Below are 18,155 nucleotides of genomic sequence, written 5' to 3' on the forward strand. Positions count from 1 at the left end.
TGGAGTCACTTTGATTCATTTCCGAACAGCGGTGGTTGTGGAGCCATCTGAGAGATTTCTTTTGGATCCCCTCCTCCCTACTATTTAACAAGAGAAAATAATGGCCCCATTATTTCCTCTTTATTTTAACTTTAAGGGATTTTGCGACCAGAAAAATTCATGCTGTTATTCTCGTTAGAGCTGGGTGACTGTTCTAAAAGAACCAGTCAATTTTATGAGCATTTCGGCTGTTGATAAGTTTTTAGTCAGCCCTCCTAACTAGCGTTATAAGCCTCCCGGTTAGAAGCACTGTAAGTTTTTAAAACCCCTTGGGATTATAAAAGGATGAAGCACAGTCGATCCGCTTTTAATTGATTTCGATGTGATATAATACCAGCCTGTTATGACGATTTTTCAAACTTGATCTACTGACACCAGGACCCCAGTAATGGGCTCCTCCTGACGCCTACTGAATACTTACTTCACTCACGCAGACTTGTGTCATAAACTATCCTTGAGTGTTTCACATACTGTATTTTATAAGATTACAATATATACTAATTAAAAATAAATTTTCAAACACTACTTACACTGTAACCCTAGGATTTAAAATACGTGTTTGTTATTGGCGGAAAATTTATATACATCACCGCAGCAATTAGCTAATTAATTTTAAGGAATGACAGATCATGCGAGACTTTTTGACCTGCTGACAATAAGGAAAATCTGTTCACTGTAAAAATAATCACAATTTATGGAATGTTTTTAATTTCCTCCTCACTTAAATATTTACTTTCTATGACATTTATGAAAACATTGCTAAAATTGTCGGTCATGTTTCCATAACAGATCGTACGTAAGGGTAAACTGGCAATTAGCGATTATATCAGACTCGCAGTTCATACATATTTTGCGACTCGTCTTAGCAAGTATCTATATTCGACAGTCCAATATGATAACATAACATGACCATCGCCGTTATGCTATTTAATGATTCAGCAAAATTGAAGGCTTTAGGGAAGTGAAATTGACTTCAGACATTTGATCTCGTTATTTTGTTTAAGTGTAAGTTAATTATATTCGAGTGTTTGATGCAATATATGCCTAACGTGTATTCGGTAAATATTTATAAGGGACTTCGCAACGGCCTCAGCTATATGATCGATATTGCTCTTACATACTGAACATAGGAGCCACTTCAACGGATATCATTGACGGTCAGAACTTTTATAATGCATTAATAAATTGTGCTGGTGTTCATGATCCTGTCATAGTTGAGTAGATATATAACCGATGCACTATGATACCTTCTATGAGTTCAAATATGGCGATTTTTTTAGCCCTTCCCCGTGTTCACACGAATTACAAGAACATAGCTTGCCATGAAGGGCTTGATCGTCCTTATCAGTCCGCAAATATCGACATCCTCGGAGTTCTTCGTAAGAAATCGGTGGATTCTTTGGATCCGAAAGTGATCGGTCCTTTAATAGAAATTCCATTGGATCTTTTCCGACCAGATGACCGACAGATCTTGTTTTCTGCGGATTTATGTTCCAAGATTGCAAAACCTCGTTGATTGTTACTTTTGGTAGCACCATATCGTCCATCCCATCCTCCAAACAATGTCCTCCTGGTTTGTCGATTTTCTTACGCGCGGTTGATACATTCGGGGGTGAAAATTTCCCAGGACTTTTTGATCTGTCCTTAGCTCCACTTGAAACCTTTGTACCAAGATATTTAGGTTTTCTCGGACTATGATCCATGCCTGTTCTTATAGCCCTAGTAGAAGACTCTTCATTTACTTTTTCAAATGAGAAGCGCGGTGAAATTCGTCTTGCGTGCCCCTCACGGCTGGGTATTACTGATATGCGCAAAGGTGCTCGTGGAGAATGATCGACACGAGGTAACAAATAAGGCTCGAGTTTCACCTCTGATGGTTTAATAGTTTTTTTCTTACTCCCTTCTTTGCCGTTGACTGAAGGCGTTAGCAACGTCTCCCTCAATGCCAACTTGGATGAAGTTAAATGGTAAACTGCCCCATTTGATTTATCAGATTGCTGCTTAATACCGCTTGATCTTGTGTCGCGTGCGGTTTTCACACCTGAAAAGGACTGCGGTCCATTTTGGGTCGTTCCTCCCGAAGACACGGTCTTGTTTCCTTTTTTTATATTTGTTTTTTTCCCAAACATGATCCCAGAAACCTTTGAATCGTGTTCGGCTGCATGCGCCCTATTTTGTCGTTCTTGACTGTTTCTTGTTGTGGTGACGTACTCGTTGTGATCATTGTAATCTGGATTCGCCTTATTTGACACGAACTGATCCGTGAAAAAATTACCCAGATCAATTTGCCGGGTTTTTGATTTCACGCGAGTCGCATCTGCTGTTTTGGCGAAGTTTGCGGATCTCAGGAAGCCTGCCTTTTCTACCATCGGAAAAAATATCATCCTTACGTTGGTTTCCAGCGGCGATGTTAAAGAAATGGATGGCGTTGTTATTTCACTCTCGCCGCTGATACTCATCTTTTTAACGAATGAGTTTTGAAGGAAAACAAACAAAGTCCGTGGTCGATAGCAATCTCTCAAAGGACAAGACGGTAAAGATCACCCAAAAAGTCTACCACCGATCTATTCGATCTTACTGTTGCTCACAGTGAGAGCACGACTTCTTTTGAAGCCTTTTCATAAGTTCATGCTATTTTTAATTTTTCAGCGGAAATGATCTCAATTGAGAAAAATTCGTGTCAGTACTTTTTCGACGGTTTCCGCTCCCTTTAAGCTTTTAAGGACGAACGAACGAATCGTTGCAAGCCCACATAGTACCAGTCAGCAACAAAAACAAATTTTAAAAGGTCATCAGGTGTCTCCCAAATATTGACACAGCATTTAAGAAATGCTATGTCAATATTTTGTTTTAAAATGCAAAAAAAAAAAAAAAAAAATTAAAGATGTAATATTTTTTTCTCAACTTATAAAGTTATAAACAAACCACTCGAGAGCAGAAAGCTGATGAAAATCAAACCAATACCAATGCAAATAGATCTGAAGTCCGATCCATGACCGTGGAAACATTACGTAACCTATTTATCTCTAGCTAGAATCTTAGTTTCTGATTCAAACCACTACCCTCCAAATTGATATGTTCTCTCTCTCCCATCTCCTCAAATAAGCTATTAATGTTAGTTTCTTCAGCTGCTTCTTACAACTTCTTCGATTCGAGATCGTTAGACTTTCTGAACTGTCCACTCGTGTAAAACTGCCACTCTTAAAGTAATAAACTAGCAAAAATCATTTTCTCGTAGACCTCTAGCGTAAGTGAGTTGCCTATTCCTGGGATTATGATCATGCTTACTGTACGTGACGAGACAGGTTCTGACCTGCAGAGGTCAACCGGCTGCTGGATCAGTTAGCATATAGCAGTTGAAGATGAACATGCCTAACATGGGCGGGCTAAGACATTGATTAATCATTAAAAAGGGCTTATTTATAACACATGTATTCTGCCGGCCCTAAGGTAAACAAAAGGAAACCACGATTTTAAGCGATGCTTATTTAGGAGTAACTCATTTCTACTTAACATACATACACTGCACAGGAATGTAAATAATAACTTTTGGTACATGATTAACGTCAAAGCCGACGAGATACATCGATTGTTATTCACATCCTTTACCCAAAATCCGACGATAAGTCTGCCTTCCGTCAACATCCTTTACTTATCGATCTTATCCATTTTTTTCTAGCTTGCAGCGCAGGCGTCTTGTTGGAGCGCGTTAGCGTTACAAGCCCGCGATCATTTGTTCCACCGGACATATTTGATTTAGAATGAACGGTGCGGGGAAGGGGATGAGGAAAGGCGGGAAGATAGCAGGTTTAATTTGTCCAACCCCACCCTCTCTCTACACTCCTTCATTTTGACCGTCCGTCGCTCACCCCTTTGGTATAAATGTCTTCTCGCCCCAGCCTTCCGCTGCTGTAAAAATGAAAACAACTTTCACCAAAGACTACTGAGCACTCCCTCGCAAAAATTTTTTTTTTGGACAATTTCCTTACCCTCACGCCTTAAATTGGATTACTCTCCTCCCAACAGTTCTGCAGTCAACCGTAGTAGAGCGGTAGGCAATACACTTCACTGCCATATCTGCGTACCAGCAATTAACCCTTTACACCCTAAAATCAGTATTTATATTCTCCATACTGTTCTCTGTACATTTACTAAGGTGCTGACAAGGAGAATTTGTCTAACAATCCGAAGAGTTTCTTAAGTTGGTGATCAGTTCCTTTAATCGCTTGACCTGAATGAGGGATTCAGTGGTGATATTGTAAGGAGAAATTAGATGCTAATCACTCTCAGGGATTAGAGGGTTAAGGAAAACAGGACCTGAAAGACAACATAGTGCATAAGGCCACTATCATCAATTTTTTGCTAAAATCTTTTTATTGAAACTCACTGCCGCAACAGCCAAACGTTGATAAAATACTTTTTACGAATAAGATTCAAACGTAATGTTCGTGATTTAACTCTACCAATAAAACTAGTAATAAAAAGTGTTTGCAATGTAACTACACATTTTTTGAAATGAATAAATCCGCAATTAATAAAATTTGGAAGGAAATTTCAGGCAAGGTTGTAAATATGATTATGTAGAAGATTTTTTAACAGGATGGTACAAATTCAATTAGTTTATCGCTTTTCCTCCAAATCTCATTCAATTGGAAAGTTTTTTCTTCATCAACCTTCCTTCTCTAATGTATCTACAGTTTTTTACCGAGTCCATGTCGGTGGCAGAAGCGTTATGTGTACTGTGTGGGTTCACTAAACTTGAAACCACATTCCAGTGCTTGTGGTCCGTATGCCAGCTTTTCATGACTTCTTCCATCGAGACGTGAGGCAAACTTTCACTGAGTTTATCCAGCTCCTTCTCAGCTTGATCAATAATAAACTGAGACGAGGCCTGCAGGTCACTTCGGCTTTTTGCTCTCACTGGAAGGCGCGCCTCAGTTTTGGCTGCCGCTAAATAAATTTTACGTTCCAATCTGGGAGACAAAGGACTCGACGCAGCGCCTGTCATGTCTGGGGTGGTGGGCGGTTTGGGACTGCTTGCTCTACGCACGCGAAGTGGAGATGAAAGACAAGCTCTTTTCGCGTCTACGCACTCTTCGTCAGACACCACCTTACGAAGATCAGTCTCTGACTTGCTCAATGATAATTTACCACCTACACTGAGAGATTTTCTGGCGTCCCTTGAATTAGTATCACTGAGTCGACGACGCTCCCGTGGGGAGGTCGGAATGCTGATTCGTTTCGCTTTTTCAAGGTCATCATCGTCTGAAGAGATGCTGCGCATATCAGTTTCAGATTTGCTCAGACTTTGGTTTGTACTTAAATCCAATTGGGATAATCTTTTATGCGGCAGTGGTTTGGAAATACCAACTCTGCGCTCGCGTGGAGGGGAAAGATTCAAACGTTGCGTTACATCCGCTGTTGACATGTATGAAAACTGACGGTTTTCTTCACTGTCATTCACAGATTTACGTTGCAAATTTAAGGATGAAGAGTCTCGAGAGGTGCTCACTTGTACACTGTGATTTTCGTCACCTGGAGCAGCCTTCCTATTATTCACCAAAGGTAATCTTCTCCCCGATAGTCCAAGAGACTTGTTCAACTCTTGCGTTTGCAAAACCTCTCTAGGAAAAGCACCAACATTACCAAACAAGTGCTCTTTAAAACCCCGGAGACCTTCGTCAGATGTTCGAGGAAGTCCGTCAGACGTTAACTGTTGTTCCGAAAATTTTCTTCTGACTGATTTTTCATCGTTAGGTGAACTCTTTTCAATAGTGCTACTACTTCTCTGGTTTTTAGTTTGACCGCCGTATGTTGACGAACGTCCTCTAAACTGGTTTGCCTGCCCTTCATCAGTAGAATCGATCTTGAATGACAAATCAATTCTCCCAGACTTCTTTTTAGCATTCACTGTGACCTGTTTTCTGTCACCCAATTTTTGTGAGCGAGAACCGTTCGATAAAACGCCTGAACTCAGTTTTCGATTCTTCAGTTCAGTATTGTTAAGTTCATCAGAGTTTCTATTGTATCCTGAAAAAGCACCGGTTGAAAATCTTCTTCTATGAGAAGAAGGACTTGTCGGCGCGTTCTCGGCATGGTAAGATGTCTTCGAATTCAGGGAAGATTTTATCGTGCTTTTCTCTTCGGAGCCTGGCAACTTATCTCGGACACCAGTTGAATAATCTTGACGCGAGCTTTCTGTCTTTGTTACGGATTCGTTGTTTTCCTTCTTTGTTGAGGTAATTATTCTGCCTGAATTTTGCGAGGAAATTACAAACCCTTTCGAGCACCTTCTCGGTAACTGCACGTTCTTGATTTTCACACAGTTACCTCCTTTATTATTGCCATCTACAGGAGAATTCTCTGTCCCATAAGAAGTGACTATAGACTTGCTATCCTCGTTGATGTCTCTTGCCTCTGAAGAGCTATCTTTTTCGTTTTTTTCCTGTGTGGTTAAATTTCCTTCTTCTGGTGTTGTGCCTGTTTCGTCCATTTGCACTGTTACAGACGTATTTTCCAACGTTTTTAACATTTGTTCATTGTAGGGTTCATCATCAAAGCAAGTGACCTTAATTGCCGGCATGGACTTCCACATGTTGGTCGCATTTTTCGCCATTCCACTGCAAGCCTTCCTGTCTTCAGCATCACTCATTTGTTTCAAGACGCGGCAAAACTGAGGTGAGTTACTCGGGATACAAGACGCTGGCATCTCTTCTACTCCTTCTTCACTCTGATCTGCGTATGAATCTGTAGCTTGCATAAGGAAAGCCTTCCTTTGTATGTAGGTGTAATTGTTCGTTATTTTACTCATGTCGCCCACGTTTGACGTTACAACTGACGCCGTAGTTTATGTATTCGAAAACACTACATGCTTTAGTTCATTAGGTCGTCCTGTTAACAGGTTAAACAAAGGCAATTGTATAGCATCCAATATAGCCGTAAGCTTTTTCAAACCAACAAATGCAAAGGTAATTAACCGAACGACGAAATAGGTCAAAGAATTTCACAGGTGCACGAAAAACGAGGAACAAATGCTTTCCTTGTTAAGTCTATCGCGACGTGATATTTGCCACGGATCCAAAGGTTTTCTGGTCGATTGCACTTTGCAAGCGATCGGTTCTACTCAAATGGCGATTTGTGAATGGACATAAAGCAAGTCAGAGTCATTATGCAAATATCCTGAATTAAAATCCATGACCGAAAAACCACTATTGAAATGTTTTCCTTATTTACAAATTTACGTCAATCGTGACTGTCGAGGGCCATTGAAAACTGGAAATGTTTTCTGGTAACTTAAGATAAGACCATGAACAATTAAAGAAAGAATCAAACCAATTTTACCTAACCCCGCGGAATCGTGGAAACGTGGCGTATTTACCATAACAAAACAATAAAGATAAAAATAGACGATCTTGTGAATTAGCTCATTGTACTAACTCTTTTATTTGCTTGTCACAGCAAGACACAACGGTAACAACAAGCATTTTTTAGAGGGGATGAAAATATTGGTGTTGTTGGTAGAGTTTCTGGTAAACAAAACGTTCTCCAATTGTAATAAATAGGAAATAACAGTTAAAAGATCTCTACTTTTGTTCTCTATCGGCACATATTGCACGAAAGTGTAGAGCGGAGAAATCGGTCGATCTGCCGGCTTGAAGGAAATGTCGAGTCAAGTGGAAAGCTTATAAAAGCTCTATTTAATGTATCTCTGAGGTTGAAGGCAACTACAACAATTCTACTCTTGGTATCACGTAGGCGAATTGGGATGAGGCTCTTCTCAGTCAAAAATGCTTTTAAAAAATATTTTGACGTCAAAACATGCATACTGAACGTCATTTCAGGTGACAACAAGAGACACTACTAAATGAAAAAGTAGAATTTTTAATGTTCTGATGCAATTTTAGCATCATACAGAATCTCCTAAAATAGAAGGTAACCTCGCCAAAGAGAGTTGCGTGGGACGACAAATAGTCCTGGTTTACAAAGTTCAAGATTTTTCCCATACTATTTACACTCTTGGAAGCTCTTGAGTCACGAATAAAAATTTACACGGCCTAATCATCAAACATGCTGATGGGATTTTTGAATATTTATTGGAACTATCCGCGCACGTGGTTAATGCGTTGTAGCCGCATGCCAAAGCATCACCGCCCCTCTTCTCCTTCCATCATACTTAATCTCCACGCACGCATTCGCTTGAGACAGGAGCCCAGTATTTGGGCTCCTGCTTGAGATCAATGTGACCTCTGACTGTTTATTATTTTCTGTTTTTGCTAGACTTACATGAAATTGACCGGAATAACTGAAATACTGACCGCGACTATCAATAAATTGTGATACAGCTGTGTTACATATAGATACAATGACAGACAGATTAATTTTTCCCCTTCCCTTAATCAGCACGGACCAATCCAAGTTTTCCGAACAGTTTTCCCGAACATTTTCCTGAGATAACTTGGTTCCAGTCTATCCCTATCGGAGGGACTTGGGTCCAATGGACCGCGTTGGTAATTCAAAATGGCCGCTGTGAAAACAAACATGGCAAGGACAACAAAGGTAATCATGCATGTCTCATTTAAGTGGGTTTCCAATCATCTTTCCTCATACTGGAGGTGGTTTCTCTCCAACATGTTGTGCATCTAGCGGACGCCCCGTCGTTCATATTTTGCGCCTCTAATCTATAGCAAAACCTCCGCTTGCCAGCAACCAAATAGCAACTCCGGTCTGGGGAGTTCGGAAAGAGAAAATTATTACTTCTTTTGAATTCCAATCTCCCGCCAAGCCCGCCAAAAGTGAATCGAGCCGCCTCGTAGATTAAGCAATACATGTAGGTCCTCTTTGTTTCTCGAGGACACCAGGATACAACATGCTGTAGCCTCAGACAACAAATTACGATCCAAGATAATCTGCTTTGCGGTTTTGAAATCAATTAATGAGCGAGCTTCTGAATTATCAATTCAGAAATGGTATCTCTCCCACATATCTTGCTCTTTTTAGTTTCCCCTGGACTGAAAACGATTAGTTATTGATCAATGATTTCTTTCAAAGATTCCCATCAAATAGCCACGGAATCAAAACGCCTTTGCTGTCTTATAAGCAAAAATGTAGAAATCGAAACAGGATGCAGTTAATCGATTTAAACTGATGTGTACAGAATGTATAAGTGATTTAAATGAAAGATACTACGGCTCTGCTCGGGAAAATGGTAAGAAAGATGTTCCCTTTTCAGTCAAATGTTCGAGCGTTCCATGTGGTTCATTTGAGCTTAAATCAAAACGTCAGATTTGTGAGCCAGTGATTCTAAGAATGTTCCTGCGTTCCACTCGATATCTGACAGATGTCCCATGATGTCAAAAGAGCTTAAATTTCTCAAATAACCAATATCGGAATTCTCTACCTTTTCCCTCTTCTTGTCAAATCTGTGTTAAAGAGAATAACGAAGTTCGACGCTTTGAGGAATCGCGAAATGTTTGCCATCTGTAAACTAGTTTTGTGCCGCTACACGCAGAGTTCAGGCTCCTTGGAGAAGAAACCATTAATTGACACTACGCAAACAAAACCACGCAAACGGTCTGAATGAGACTCATGTAGGTATGCTTTGAGCAAAAATGAAATTTAATAGGGCCGGTATCAGCAAACAAGGATACTGTCAGTTGAAAACAAAACCCTCTGTTTTTTTTAGAGAGGAGTACTTCTTCTAACTATCACAGAGTGTTGAATGATACGTTAAATAGAAAATGTAGTTTGCGAATCTTTTACATCATACCCGTGCTTTTGTCTAGAAATCAATCTTATTATTAAGACACATTTCTATCTTTTCAGTACAGTTCAGATTAAAATGATTTAAATGAAAATTGCAACAAAAATATCATACTTTTAAACATGCCAACAATGCCCGCTCTCAAAGGATTAAATAAGAAATTAAGTTTCTTATTTAGGAAGCAGAAGTTGGTTGCTTTTAAGCACGAGCCTCTAATAAGCAAAACAGAATTATGGGTTCGACCTCAGACGTAATTTGATCTGTCGCATTATTTCACAAACGCCATCCTAGCCTGTTCCAGATCCCTCGTTGCGCCTCTATCGCGCCATTTACTATTTGACACCGTTTATTAATTCGCTGCATTTTACTAGCAGAACGCCTGGAACAGGCTAGAACTATTCAGCGACACAAGATTGTAGCAGTACGTGGTATGTTTGTCAATCCAATCTTCAATTCTTTAAATGCCCTGTAGCTACCGCGATAACACAATAGCTCTAGCTCACTGTAGAACGAATCGGAAGACCATCTGTTTGAAACCGTATCAGAGCACTCTTAATTGTTTTCTCTAGCTTAATGAAACCTTTCTAAAAACTTTTAACTCTCTAACTTTCAACAAAAGGTAAGTTGCCTCTAGTAAAATATTGCAGGTGTATTTGACCAAAATGGCAATCGCCCCCTCAATTTATGACGTCATATTTCTGCGTGGTACCACTCCACTGAAATGAGGAACACCTTATCAATAAACCTCGTTACGAGAAAAAAAAGAAAAACATCTGGCGGAAAATAAATTTTCGGAACATTAGCGTGTTGTTTTTTTTTTTTATGTAGATGTCACTACTTTATATAACGAGGCATCTTTTTATCTTATTTTTAACTCTCATCGGTGACTGATACCTGATTGCTTTTTCATCGTCAATATTTTCATGATCAATGGAACATAAGGTAGCTTTTTTTCGTTTGTTTCTGTTACTATTGTCTTTTTTCTTTCGCTGAAAGAGGAGGAACGTTATGAGAGTATATTACCGTAGACACAAATTCAAGGGAAGAAAATGGATTGAAAGACTTGAAGGGTATGAAGGAAATTAAGATACTTTACGTAGTTCTCATGGTATCTATGTAGTTGTGATGAACCGAGAAACATCGAAGAAAAATTAAAATACTTAGCAGAGGGAAACTGAGTAGTTTGAGTGAAACTGAAAATTAAAAGTGATCAGAAAAAAGATTGATATGATCAGTAACTAACTGAGATCTTTGGCCAGGGCCAAGGGTTTATCTATAATATTGATTGACTGTCTCAAATAGAGAGATTCTAGGACTTAGTTTCAAACGCAGAGTTCCCAAGCAAAGAAAATCATTCACACAGTAATCATATTTTTTGTAAGTATTTTAACTTTAAAGTCAGTGAAAGACAGCTCCTCGGATTGATGAAAGTCTGAATTTTTCGGTATATTTACAGACATTTGTGAGACCTGTTTTTTAAAAGAAAAAAAAAGGCATTGAATTTTCTCGGCTGAAACAGCGACTGGCTGAATCAACATTCGTTTCGTTACCAGTGGAACGTTATTTTACTCACTTTGGTTCTTGTAACATTTTCTACTGCCAGATTCATCATCTTTTTCAATTTGATTAATGTTTTCATTTATTTTGTTACTTTGGAGATAAAAAGGCTCCAGTGATTCGAGGATAGTTCAGGAGACAAATTTGTCGTGAGGCAACAGAAATTTACTGACTTCGAGTCTAATGTAAAATCTTTAAACTCTCTGACAGTGAAAGTATGAATATTTTATAACATCATTTTTTTTCTTCTCTAGTGTTTTTATCCTGTTAAGCCATTTTTATATACTTGATTTCACAACATGATCATAACGGGAAACAAAATATCCACAAAAATTAATCAATCGTGGGAATGGGAAAGACGCATGAGATAATTTCAATTGTATTGTTTTACTCATATTATGAGGGACAGTTTAGTTCCTGTGGAAACATGCAGATACTAGGAGTGTATCAAGTGATTGGCTGTACTTGGAGCGTTCACAAGATTGAAATTACTTAATTCTTTAGACCAAACATTTTCCCGTAACGCCATTCATTGATTTGCTATTTACCGTTAACTACTAACCACTTCGTTTTGTGAACGATTTATAGAACAAAAACTCAGAAAATTGGATTTGAGATTGGAGGACCGAGAAACTTACAAAGCATTTGAACACGTTTGATTATTACCAAATCTCGATTTTGCCTGGGATTATGGGATTGTTGACGCTATTAGTCCAGGAAGAAACTCCTAAACAGCAAAAAGTCTCGATTTTTTAAGAAACGGAGAGCGAAATAATCAAGCTTGAAAGTTTGCTCGCTCAGTAACATCTCATTTGCGATTTAGTCCACTTACATTTAATTTCATTCCTTTGTAAAAGCGTTTGTTCGCGTCGATAGTCAAACAAAAGTTTAAAAGTGACTGAAAACAATGGAAGGATTTCGAATAAAATAGAGGTGTCGAAACGCCAACTGTTTTGATTTGGAAGAACTCAAAACACTTTTCACCTTAAGCAAATTAAAACTGCCAAAAAATATTATTTCTGGATGCATATTCAGTGGCAGCACTTAGAAAAATTGCTGTGATTCGCTGCTTTGTAAGATTACGTGCAAGAAATAGCGTTCAAAATCGAAAGCTTTTGGCGTCCGCGCAAAGTCAATGTAAATATCAAATGAAAACTGAGCAATTCTCAGGAGATTTTTCATTGTACTTTACGGTTTCCAGAGAAACAAAAGTATACGTGATGACCCGAGCCTAATCGTTAATCAACTTATGTCTACTTGTGCAATTTTACTTGCAGCTTGAAATTGTACAGATATCATCCTTCAGTTAGGGCGACCGACGAGGGGTTATGACATGGAATGGCTCTTCCAGCTGCGCACGTTGTTACGTACCTAACGTGACTGAAGTGTTATTGGAGTGAAAGAACAATTTCAAGAACTTTAGTTTGGCTTTCGCGGCAGAGTTTACCTGGATAACAAATGAAGAAAATGCGAAAGTATTCTGGAGCAACTGGCTTGAAAACTTTGCCAATTGTTCCCTCGACGTTTGTGGCGAGGAGTTCACCGCATTTTATGGCCGCACTCAGCGGAAAGACACAAGATCATGCACCGAGAAAAATTTCTTCTTACAAAAAGAGTCCCGCATCGCCATATGTCTCGAAGAAGAAAAGCTCGGCGATGTTTATTCCATCGCATCTTCCAATGATTCATGTAACAGCAATGGAGGAGGTAGCAGAGGACAGAGACGGTAAATCAACGTCCCCTCAAAGAAAAGTATCTTCAAACGGGTCACCTTGCGCTCGTGGGGTGAAAGCCACCGACACGAACGAGAAGCATTCAGTAGTTTCAAAATCCTCAACTGGGAGACAGCGAAAGATATCGAACACCAAGCCAAAAGCGAGCGTTCTGGGAGAAACTCCCCTTGGAAGAGATCTAATTTTTCACCGAAAGATTTCCAATACAGCAGCTCCAACTGTAATGAGAGTGGACGAAGCAGAAGAAAAACAAAGACTGCTAACAAAGTATGCCTTAAATAACGTTACTCTTTATAATGACAACAGAAAGCGGCGAATTAAAAACACCTATTTCAGCAGATATAATGTGAATGGAAACTTGGAGGCTAAAGTCCCGGCAAGAGGTAGGACACAGAGCCTTAATTGTGTTTCAAAAAGTGATCAAGGAAGGGTAAACACAGCAGATAAGTTCTTTACACCGAGAGTGATCCAAGATGAATCTACCAGTAGCATTTTCGGAAGAGTTCGAGCTCAGAGCTTGAATATTGTTCCATGTGGGAGCGAACCTGTGAGAACAAGACCGTCTCATAACAGAAATGAAGGATTGCGAGAAATCGTGGAGTCAAGAGGACAGCGGAGCCCTATCGAAGACGCAGCAGTTACAGCTGATAGTGGTCTCCAAGTTGAGCTAGTTACCGACACAAATCAAAGGCCTGCATCCCAATATCCGCAGAGAAAAGATAGTAATGAGTACAACAGACTCTCGGTAAAGCGTGACTATCTACATACTGCGGCAGCACCTTTGCGGAAAGATTCGCAAGATCGAAATTCTTTCTTAACATTCCCTGATTTAAGGGCAAAAACTTGGATAGAGGGCTGATACAAAACAAGTCACGTTTTCGAAACAGGGATCTATATGTTGTTCAAGATCGGCAAAGTTTACGCCATGTTTTGTTTCGTAAATGATGTTGCGTAATCAGAAACAAATATTGATGCCGATGAAAAATAGCTTTAAATAGGTTTGACGAGAACAGAGTGAGGTATTCTTTTGTCACAGTAGCTTGCTATGTCTCAGCGGGAGTCCAAGAAAATGTTGTTGCGTTACAAAATGTAAAAATTCAAAAAGTTAAACAAAGGTAAAAAGAACAAAACTACTTGTGGCTGTAAGCACTTATTAAATTTATAGCACCTGTATCTTCCATTGGTTTATCAGTTGAGCAAGGTGAACTAAGCAAATATTGGGGAACAACAGGAAGCAAAGTACAAAACGTTTTAAAATAGGTTTATTGATTAAGTGGCTCTGGGGCGGGGAGTTATTCCAGCGAACACAATACTTTGGAATGAGATTAAAGTTTACCATGTTGGGTACAAATCTATTGTAAAACTACTGACCTTAAATCCATAAAAAATAAACTATTTGAAAGAGTGGTTGATTTGTATCCTCTATTCATTTTTTACGCAAAAGGGCACTTTTTTGTGGAGAAGATAAGAAAACTCTTTCTAAATTCCCTAACCTACCAACTTAATTGTGTTTTCATGCAGCAGTTCAATTAATTAAGAGATGAGGCGCCACTTTCATGCTTTGTTTATAACCAAAATTGTTCTTATTGGATTAAACATTATACTCAGTCTTAACACAAAGTACTGTAAAGCTGCATGATTAACCTTGTCCTTGCCTCAGTTAGCAGTTTATGATAAAATGCGGCGACTACACGTAGGTAATCGGTGTACACGACCGGACAAAAGGCTGACACAGTGAACGCCTTATTTGCTTAGGTCACACTGACATACCGAAACTGAAACTCGAACCGCTGTGTACCTCTCCATGCTAGAGATATATTTTCGTTTCCCTCATAACGTCATATAAACGAAAAGTTATGTATAAGCCGCGGTTCTTTCAGACAATTAAGGGAATCGCTTCACTGGAGACTTGGGGTCGGCTTGGAAAGACATCAGAGCTGGTACTTATTCCCCTATCCTCTTACACGTTCCCAGGGCCATTCGTATGCACGTGACATCTCCGACCGCGTGACCAATAGGAAAAAGACTCTGGAGAACATGTAATATCAGAGATATAGGATCCTGACATGGCCATATATTCTTCAAGATAGATGTGTTTCAGTGGTCTCAAAGGTCGGAAAAATCTGAGACTTTAGAAGAATTCGAATTGCGTGGTCCCATTCCAACTGACCCTGACCTAGGCGTGAAACATTGTTGAATTGACAGCAGATTTAGTTTTATCAACTGATTTGAAAATGTAAATTGGTCAATGTTTCGATCGAGAGACGAAGGCTAACTTTGGAAACGTTAGCTTTACAAACTCCTAGGTGGCCAATTTACATTGTCAACGCAGGCCGGATAAAACTAAATTACTTCTATTTTAGATCATTTGGTGTTATGAACATGATTGATAATGCAAATTAGCTAACGCAAAAGATGAACTGTCTTTACGGTAGCCAATTTACATAATCGACTACATTTATAAAACCAAATGATCTTGTTATACTCAGCTCCTCCACCGACGCAGCACCACAGTTTCTACAGGAAACTTACTTTCTTTGTTCACAGGCTAAGAGTAGGTTCATCTATGTGATCAGCATTCTGTAAGATGGTAAATTAAAAACATCACAAGCACGCATATCCATTCTTGTCCCTAGAGCGCTCGATGCGTGGTGCTTGTTAAAAGAAGGCAAAATAAGAAACAAACGATGAAGGCGATGTGGTGACTAATGTTTACCAAGCATAACCTTCGAGTACGATGGATCTATTTTAACACCGAACACTGCGACTAATACCTCATGTTTAGACAAATGTGGGGATGTGCTGCGGGTAAAATCGAAGGCAAGGTCAGTGTGCACAGCCCTTTTATCTCTGATATAGCAAGTACAAGTTGCATCATGCGCAATATTTACATGTCATTCTTTTTACATACAGTCTTAATAGACACAACCATCGTGAATCATTATCCAACAGTGAACTGTAATTCAGAATTTCCTTGAAACTCTCATGCAGTGTTTCAAGGGCAGACTTAGAGTTGGTTCAAAGATGCAGTAACATTCAATTATGTAAATCGTCATAGCAAATTATAAGGGTAACAATGTAACAGTGTTGTAGCTCTCAGTCCCTGGTGTCGTGGTGTCGTGCTTAGTTTGTTTTGAAGTATATTACTCTCACTCTTCATATTCTTGGCGAGTATTCGATCAAATCAAAAATATAAATCACACGCGTATTAATGGCATCCGTTTAGCAATGGTTAAAAATTGAAAAGGATGCGTTAGCTCACGAAAGCAATAGGAAACTTTTACAAGATTCATCTTCTTCCTCGAACTCATCTGTACTAAGTTTTAACGTATGGAAAATTTGAAATCTAATCATGACACCTCAAACTCAGCCTCACAACTCAGTCTCGCACTGGCGTCTTAATAATCGGCACCTTCATAATCAGAGTCTTTATAGAACATTAAAAGTCTGAAACCTCAGCGGTTCAGTTGCGATGAGTGGCTCTAGAGTCTCCTGGTAACCACTGTGTGTGCCCCACTATTAAGCTTTTCGGTATCAGTTCATCAGGTAGCTTTTCTTCCTCATCAGGCAGAGATGGTGTTCGAAAATATTTGCAAAATTTAACTTTGTGAAAACTTTCTTCCAACGTTGTCACATCACAGCTATTCTTAGCCGGTTGTTCAGAGACAACAGGTGTTGAAGTAAATGCAGTTCCAGGAATAGAGATCTTTCTACTACTAGGATCGTCCGGGGCCTCATCGGGACTTGCACCAGATTTCTTGACGAGTTTTTCCTCCTTTTCTGCGGTCTCCTCTGCCGATCTTTCTTGTTCTAACCAGCGCTGCTCTCTTAATAAGGCCATGGCTTCTTCCAAATCCGGTACCTGTTTTTCGCGCACTTTATCCAGAAGAGAGAGTATTCCATCCAACTCCCTCGATGGAGGAGTTTTTAAAATGCTGTTTTTTTGCAGATGAAGGTCGAGCAAGCTTTCTACGAATTGCACATGGCGAGCTCGGCGCCGATCTGGTTTGTCCGTCATTTGCCTGCATGGTTGGAACAATCAAACCAGAAGATGGTGTGCCAGTCAAGATTGTCGCTGAATATCTTCGTTGGGGGCCAATTACTGGAAGTGTAAGTCCGCCTTGCTTTGTGTTACCCACTGGATCTGGTGACTTCCTGCCGATTACGTCTCCCAATAGAGAAGGTAATTTAGCACTCATCGACAAAGATCGCTCTCTGGAAGTTGCGCTCGATACTCTTTGAGAATCGGTTATCAATTCACCAGTTGATACATCAGCAACTGTTACCATGCACGCTGGAGCTGAAATCTTTCTTTCATCGCCGGATCCCCAATGCAACATTCGTTGTTTTTCGTTTTGCAGCTCTCTCTGCCGTTTTTCGTACTTCTGTTTATAAAACTCCAAATTTTGCAGACTTTTTTTACTGTCAGTGCTGATGGCGTTTACAATCGCCTTCATTTTGTTCTCAGCAAGGGAGTTTCGCGCAAGCGCTTCTTTCATGGTGATGGAGAGTTTGTTTTCCTTGAGTTTGTTCATTTTCGCGCAGCTTGCTTCAACTTCTCTGTGACTTGTGTAGAATGATCAGTGAATATAAGGACCTTCCAAGACTTGAAATTGATCAACACATATCACGGAGCTTTAGTAATATTCTGGTGTGTATTCTAAGATAACAATGACATTTAATTTAGCATAGAGAACTTAAATAAGAGGCTTTACGTCCAAAAGCCTAAGAATAGTGTATTAATACAGCATTGGGGAACTTATTGTTTTTTGATTTCCCAAAGGAACATGGCATTGTTCTCGTTTAGGCGCTGGAGCCAAACATGATTTTCGTTTCATCTTAACTAATAAAAGCAATGATTGAGTTCTAAGACTATTATTGATCGCTGTCTTGCGTCTTACGTCAAGTCAGCGGACTATATTTCCTTAGTTAAGGGAAAACTATCGAAGACCTGACCTGCGCTGTTGTCCATATAAATTCCTGGTTTCTATGACAATTAGCCAGCTTCTTAAAACAAAGAAGAACGAGGTGTTGTTACAAAAATAACGTTCATTAACTGAATACGA

At 39.5% G+C, this 18,155-nt stretch overlaps 2 protein-coding genes and 1 pseudogene across 5 annotated transcripts; 1 reads left to right on the forward strand and 2 right to left on the reverse strand.

Moving 5' to 3' along the window:
• Window positions 1–330: 330 nt before the first annotated feature.
• Window positions 331–3,320, reverse strand: LOC113668117 (uncharacterized). Its single transcript, XM_027183998.2, has one exon. It carries the CDS (start codon window positions 2,496–2,498, stop codon window positions 1,290–1,292), a length of 1,209 nt encoding a protein of 402 aa, XP_027039799.2. The 5' UTR covers window positions 2,499–3,320; the 3' UTR covers window positions 331–1,289.
• A 5,153-nt stretch (window positions 3,321–8,473) lies between these two features.
• Window positions 8,474–14,495, forward strand: LOC113668129 (uncharacterized). Of its 3 annotated transcripts, none has more exons than XM_089197049.1 (2): window positions 8,474–8,595; window positions 12,634–14,495. In XM_089197049.1, exon 2 carries the CDS (start codon window positions 12,815–12,817, stop codon window positions 13,946–13,948), a length of 1,134 nt encoding a protein of 377 aa, XP_089053175.1. In that variant the 5' UTR covers window positions 8,474–8,595; window positions 12,634–12,814; the 3' UTR covers window positions 13,949–14,495. The 3 variants fall into 3 exon arrangements, with proteins under 3 accessions (XP_089053175.1, XP_089053178.1, XP_089053176.1); XM_089197052.1 differs by lacking the exon at window positions 8,474–8,595 and adding an exon at window positions 10,179–10,227; XM_089197050.1 differs by lacking the exon at window positions 8,474–8,595 and adding an exon at window positions 10,618–10,741.
• Window positions 14,496–16,421: 1,926 nt separating this feature from the next.
• On the reverse strand, window positions 16,422–18,111 carry LOC149049552 (uncharacterized; annotated as a pseudogene). The gene is made up of 2 exons (XR_016183835.1): window positions 18,046–18,111; window positions 16,422–17,749 (listed from the first exon to the last, which is right to left on the reverse strand). The product of XR_016183835.1 is annotated as an uncharacterized LOC149049552 (transcript).
• Between the last annotated feature and the right edge of the window lie 44 nt (window positions 18,112–18,155).

This window comes from Pocillopora damicornis, chromosome 2, assembly GCF_964200805.1.
Source record: "Pocillopora damicornis chromosome 2, jaPocDami1.2, whole genome shotgun sequence".
NCBI classification, from domain to species: Eukaryota; Metazoa; Cnidaria; class Anthozoa; order Scleractinia; family Pocilloporidae; genus Pocillopora; species Pocillopora damicornis.

Excerpts from the sequence above, each read along its gene's own strand:
- LOC113668117 (XM_027183998.2), bottom strand. The coding sequence starts at position 2,498 with ATGAGTATCAGCGGCGAGAGTGAAATAACAACGCCATCCATTTCTTTA.
- LOC113668129 (XM_089197049.1), top strand. The coding sequence starts at position 12,815 with ATGAAGAAAATGCGAAAGTATTCTGGAGCAACTGGCTTGAAAACTTTG.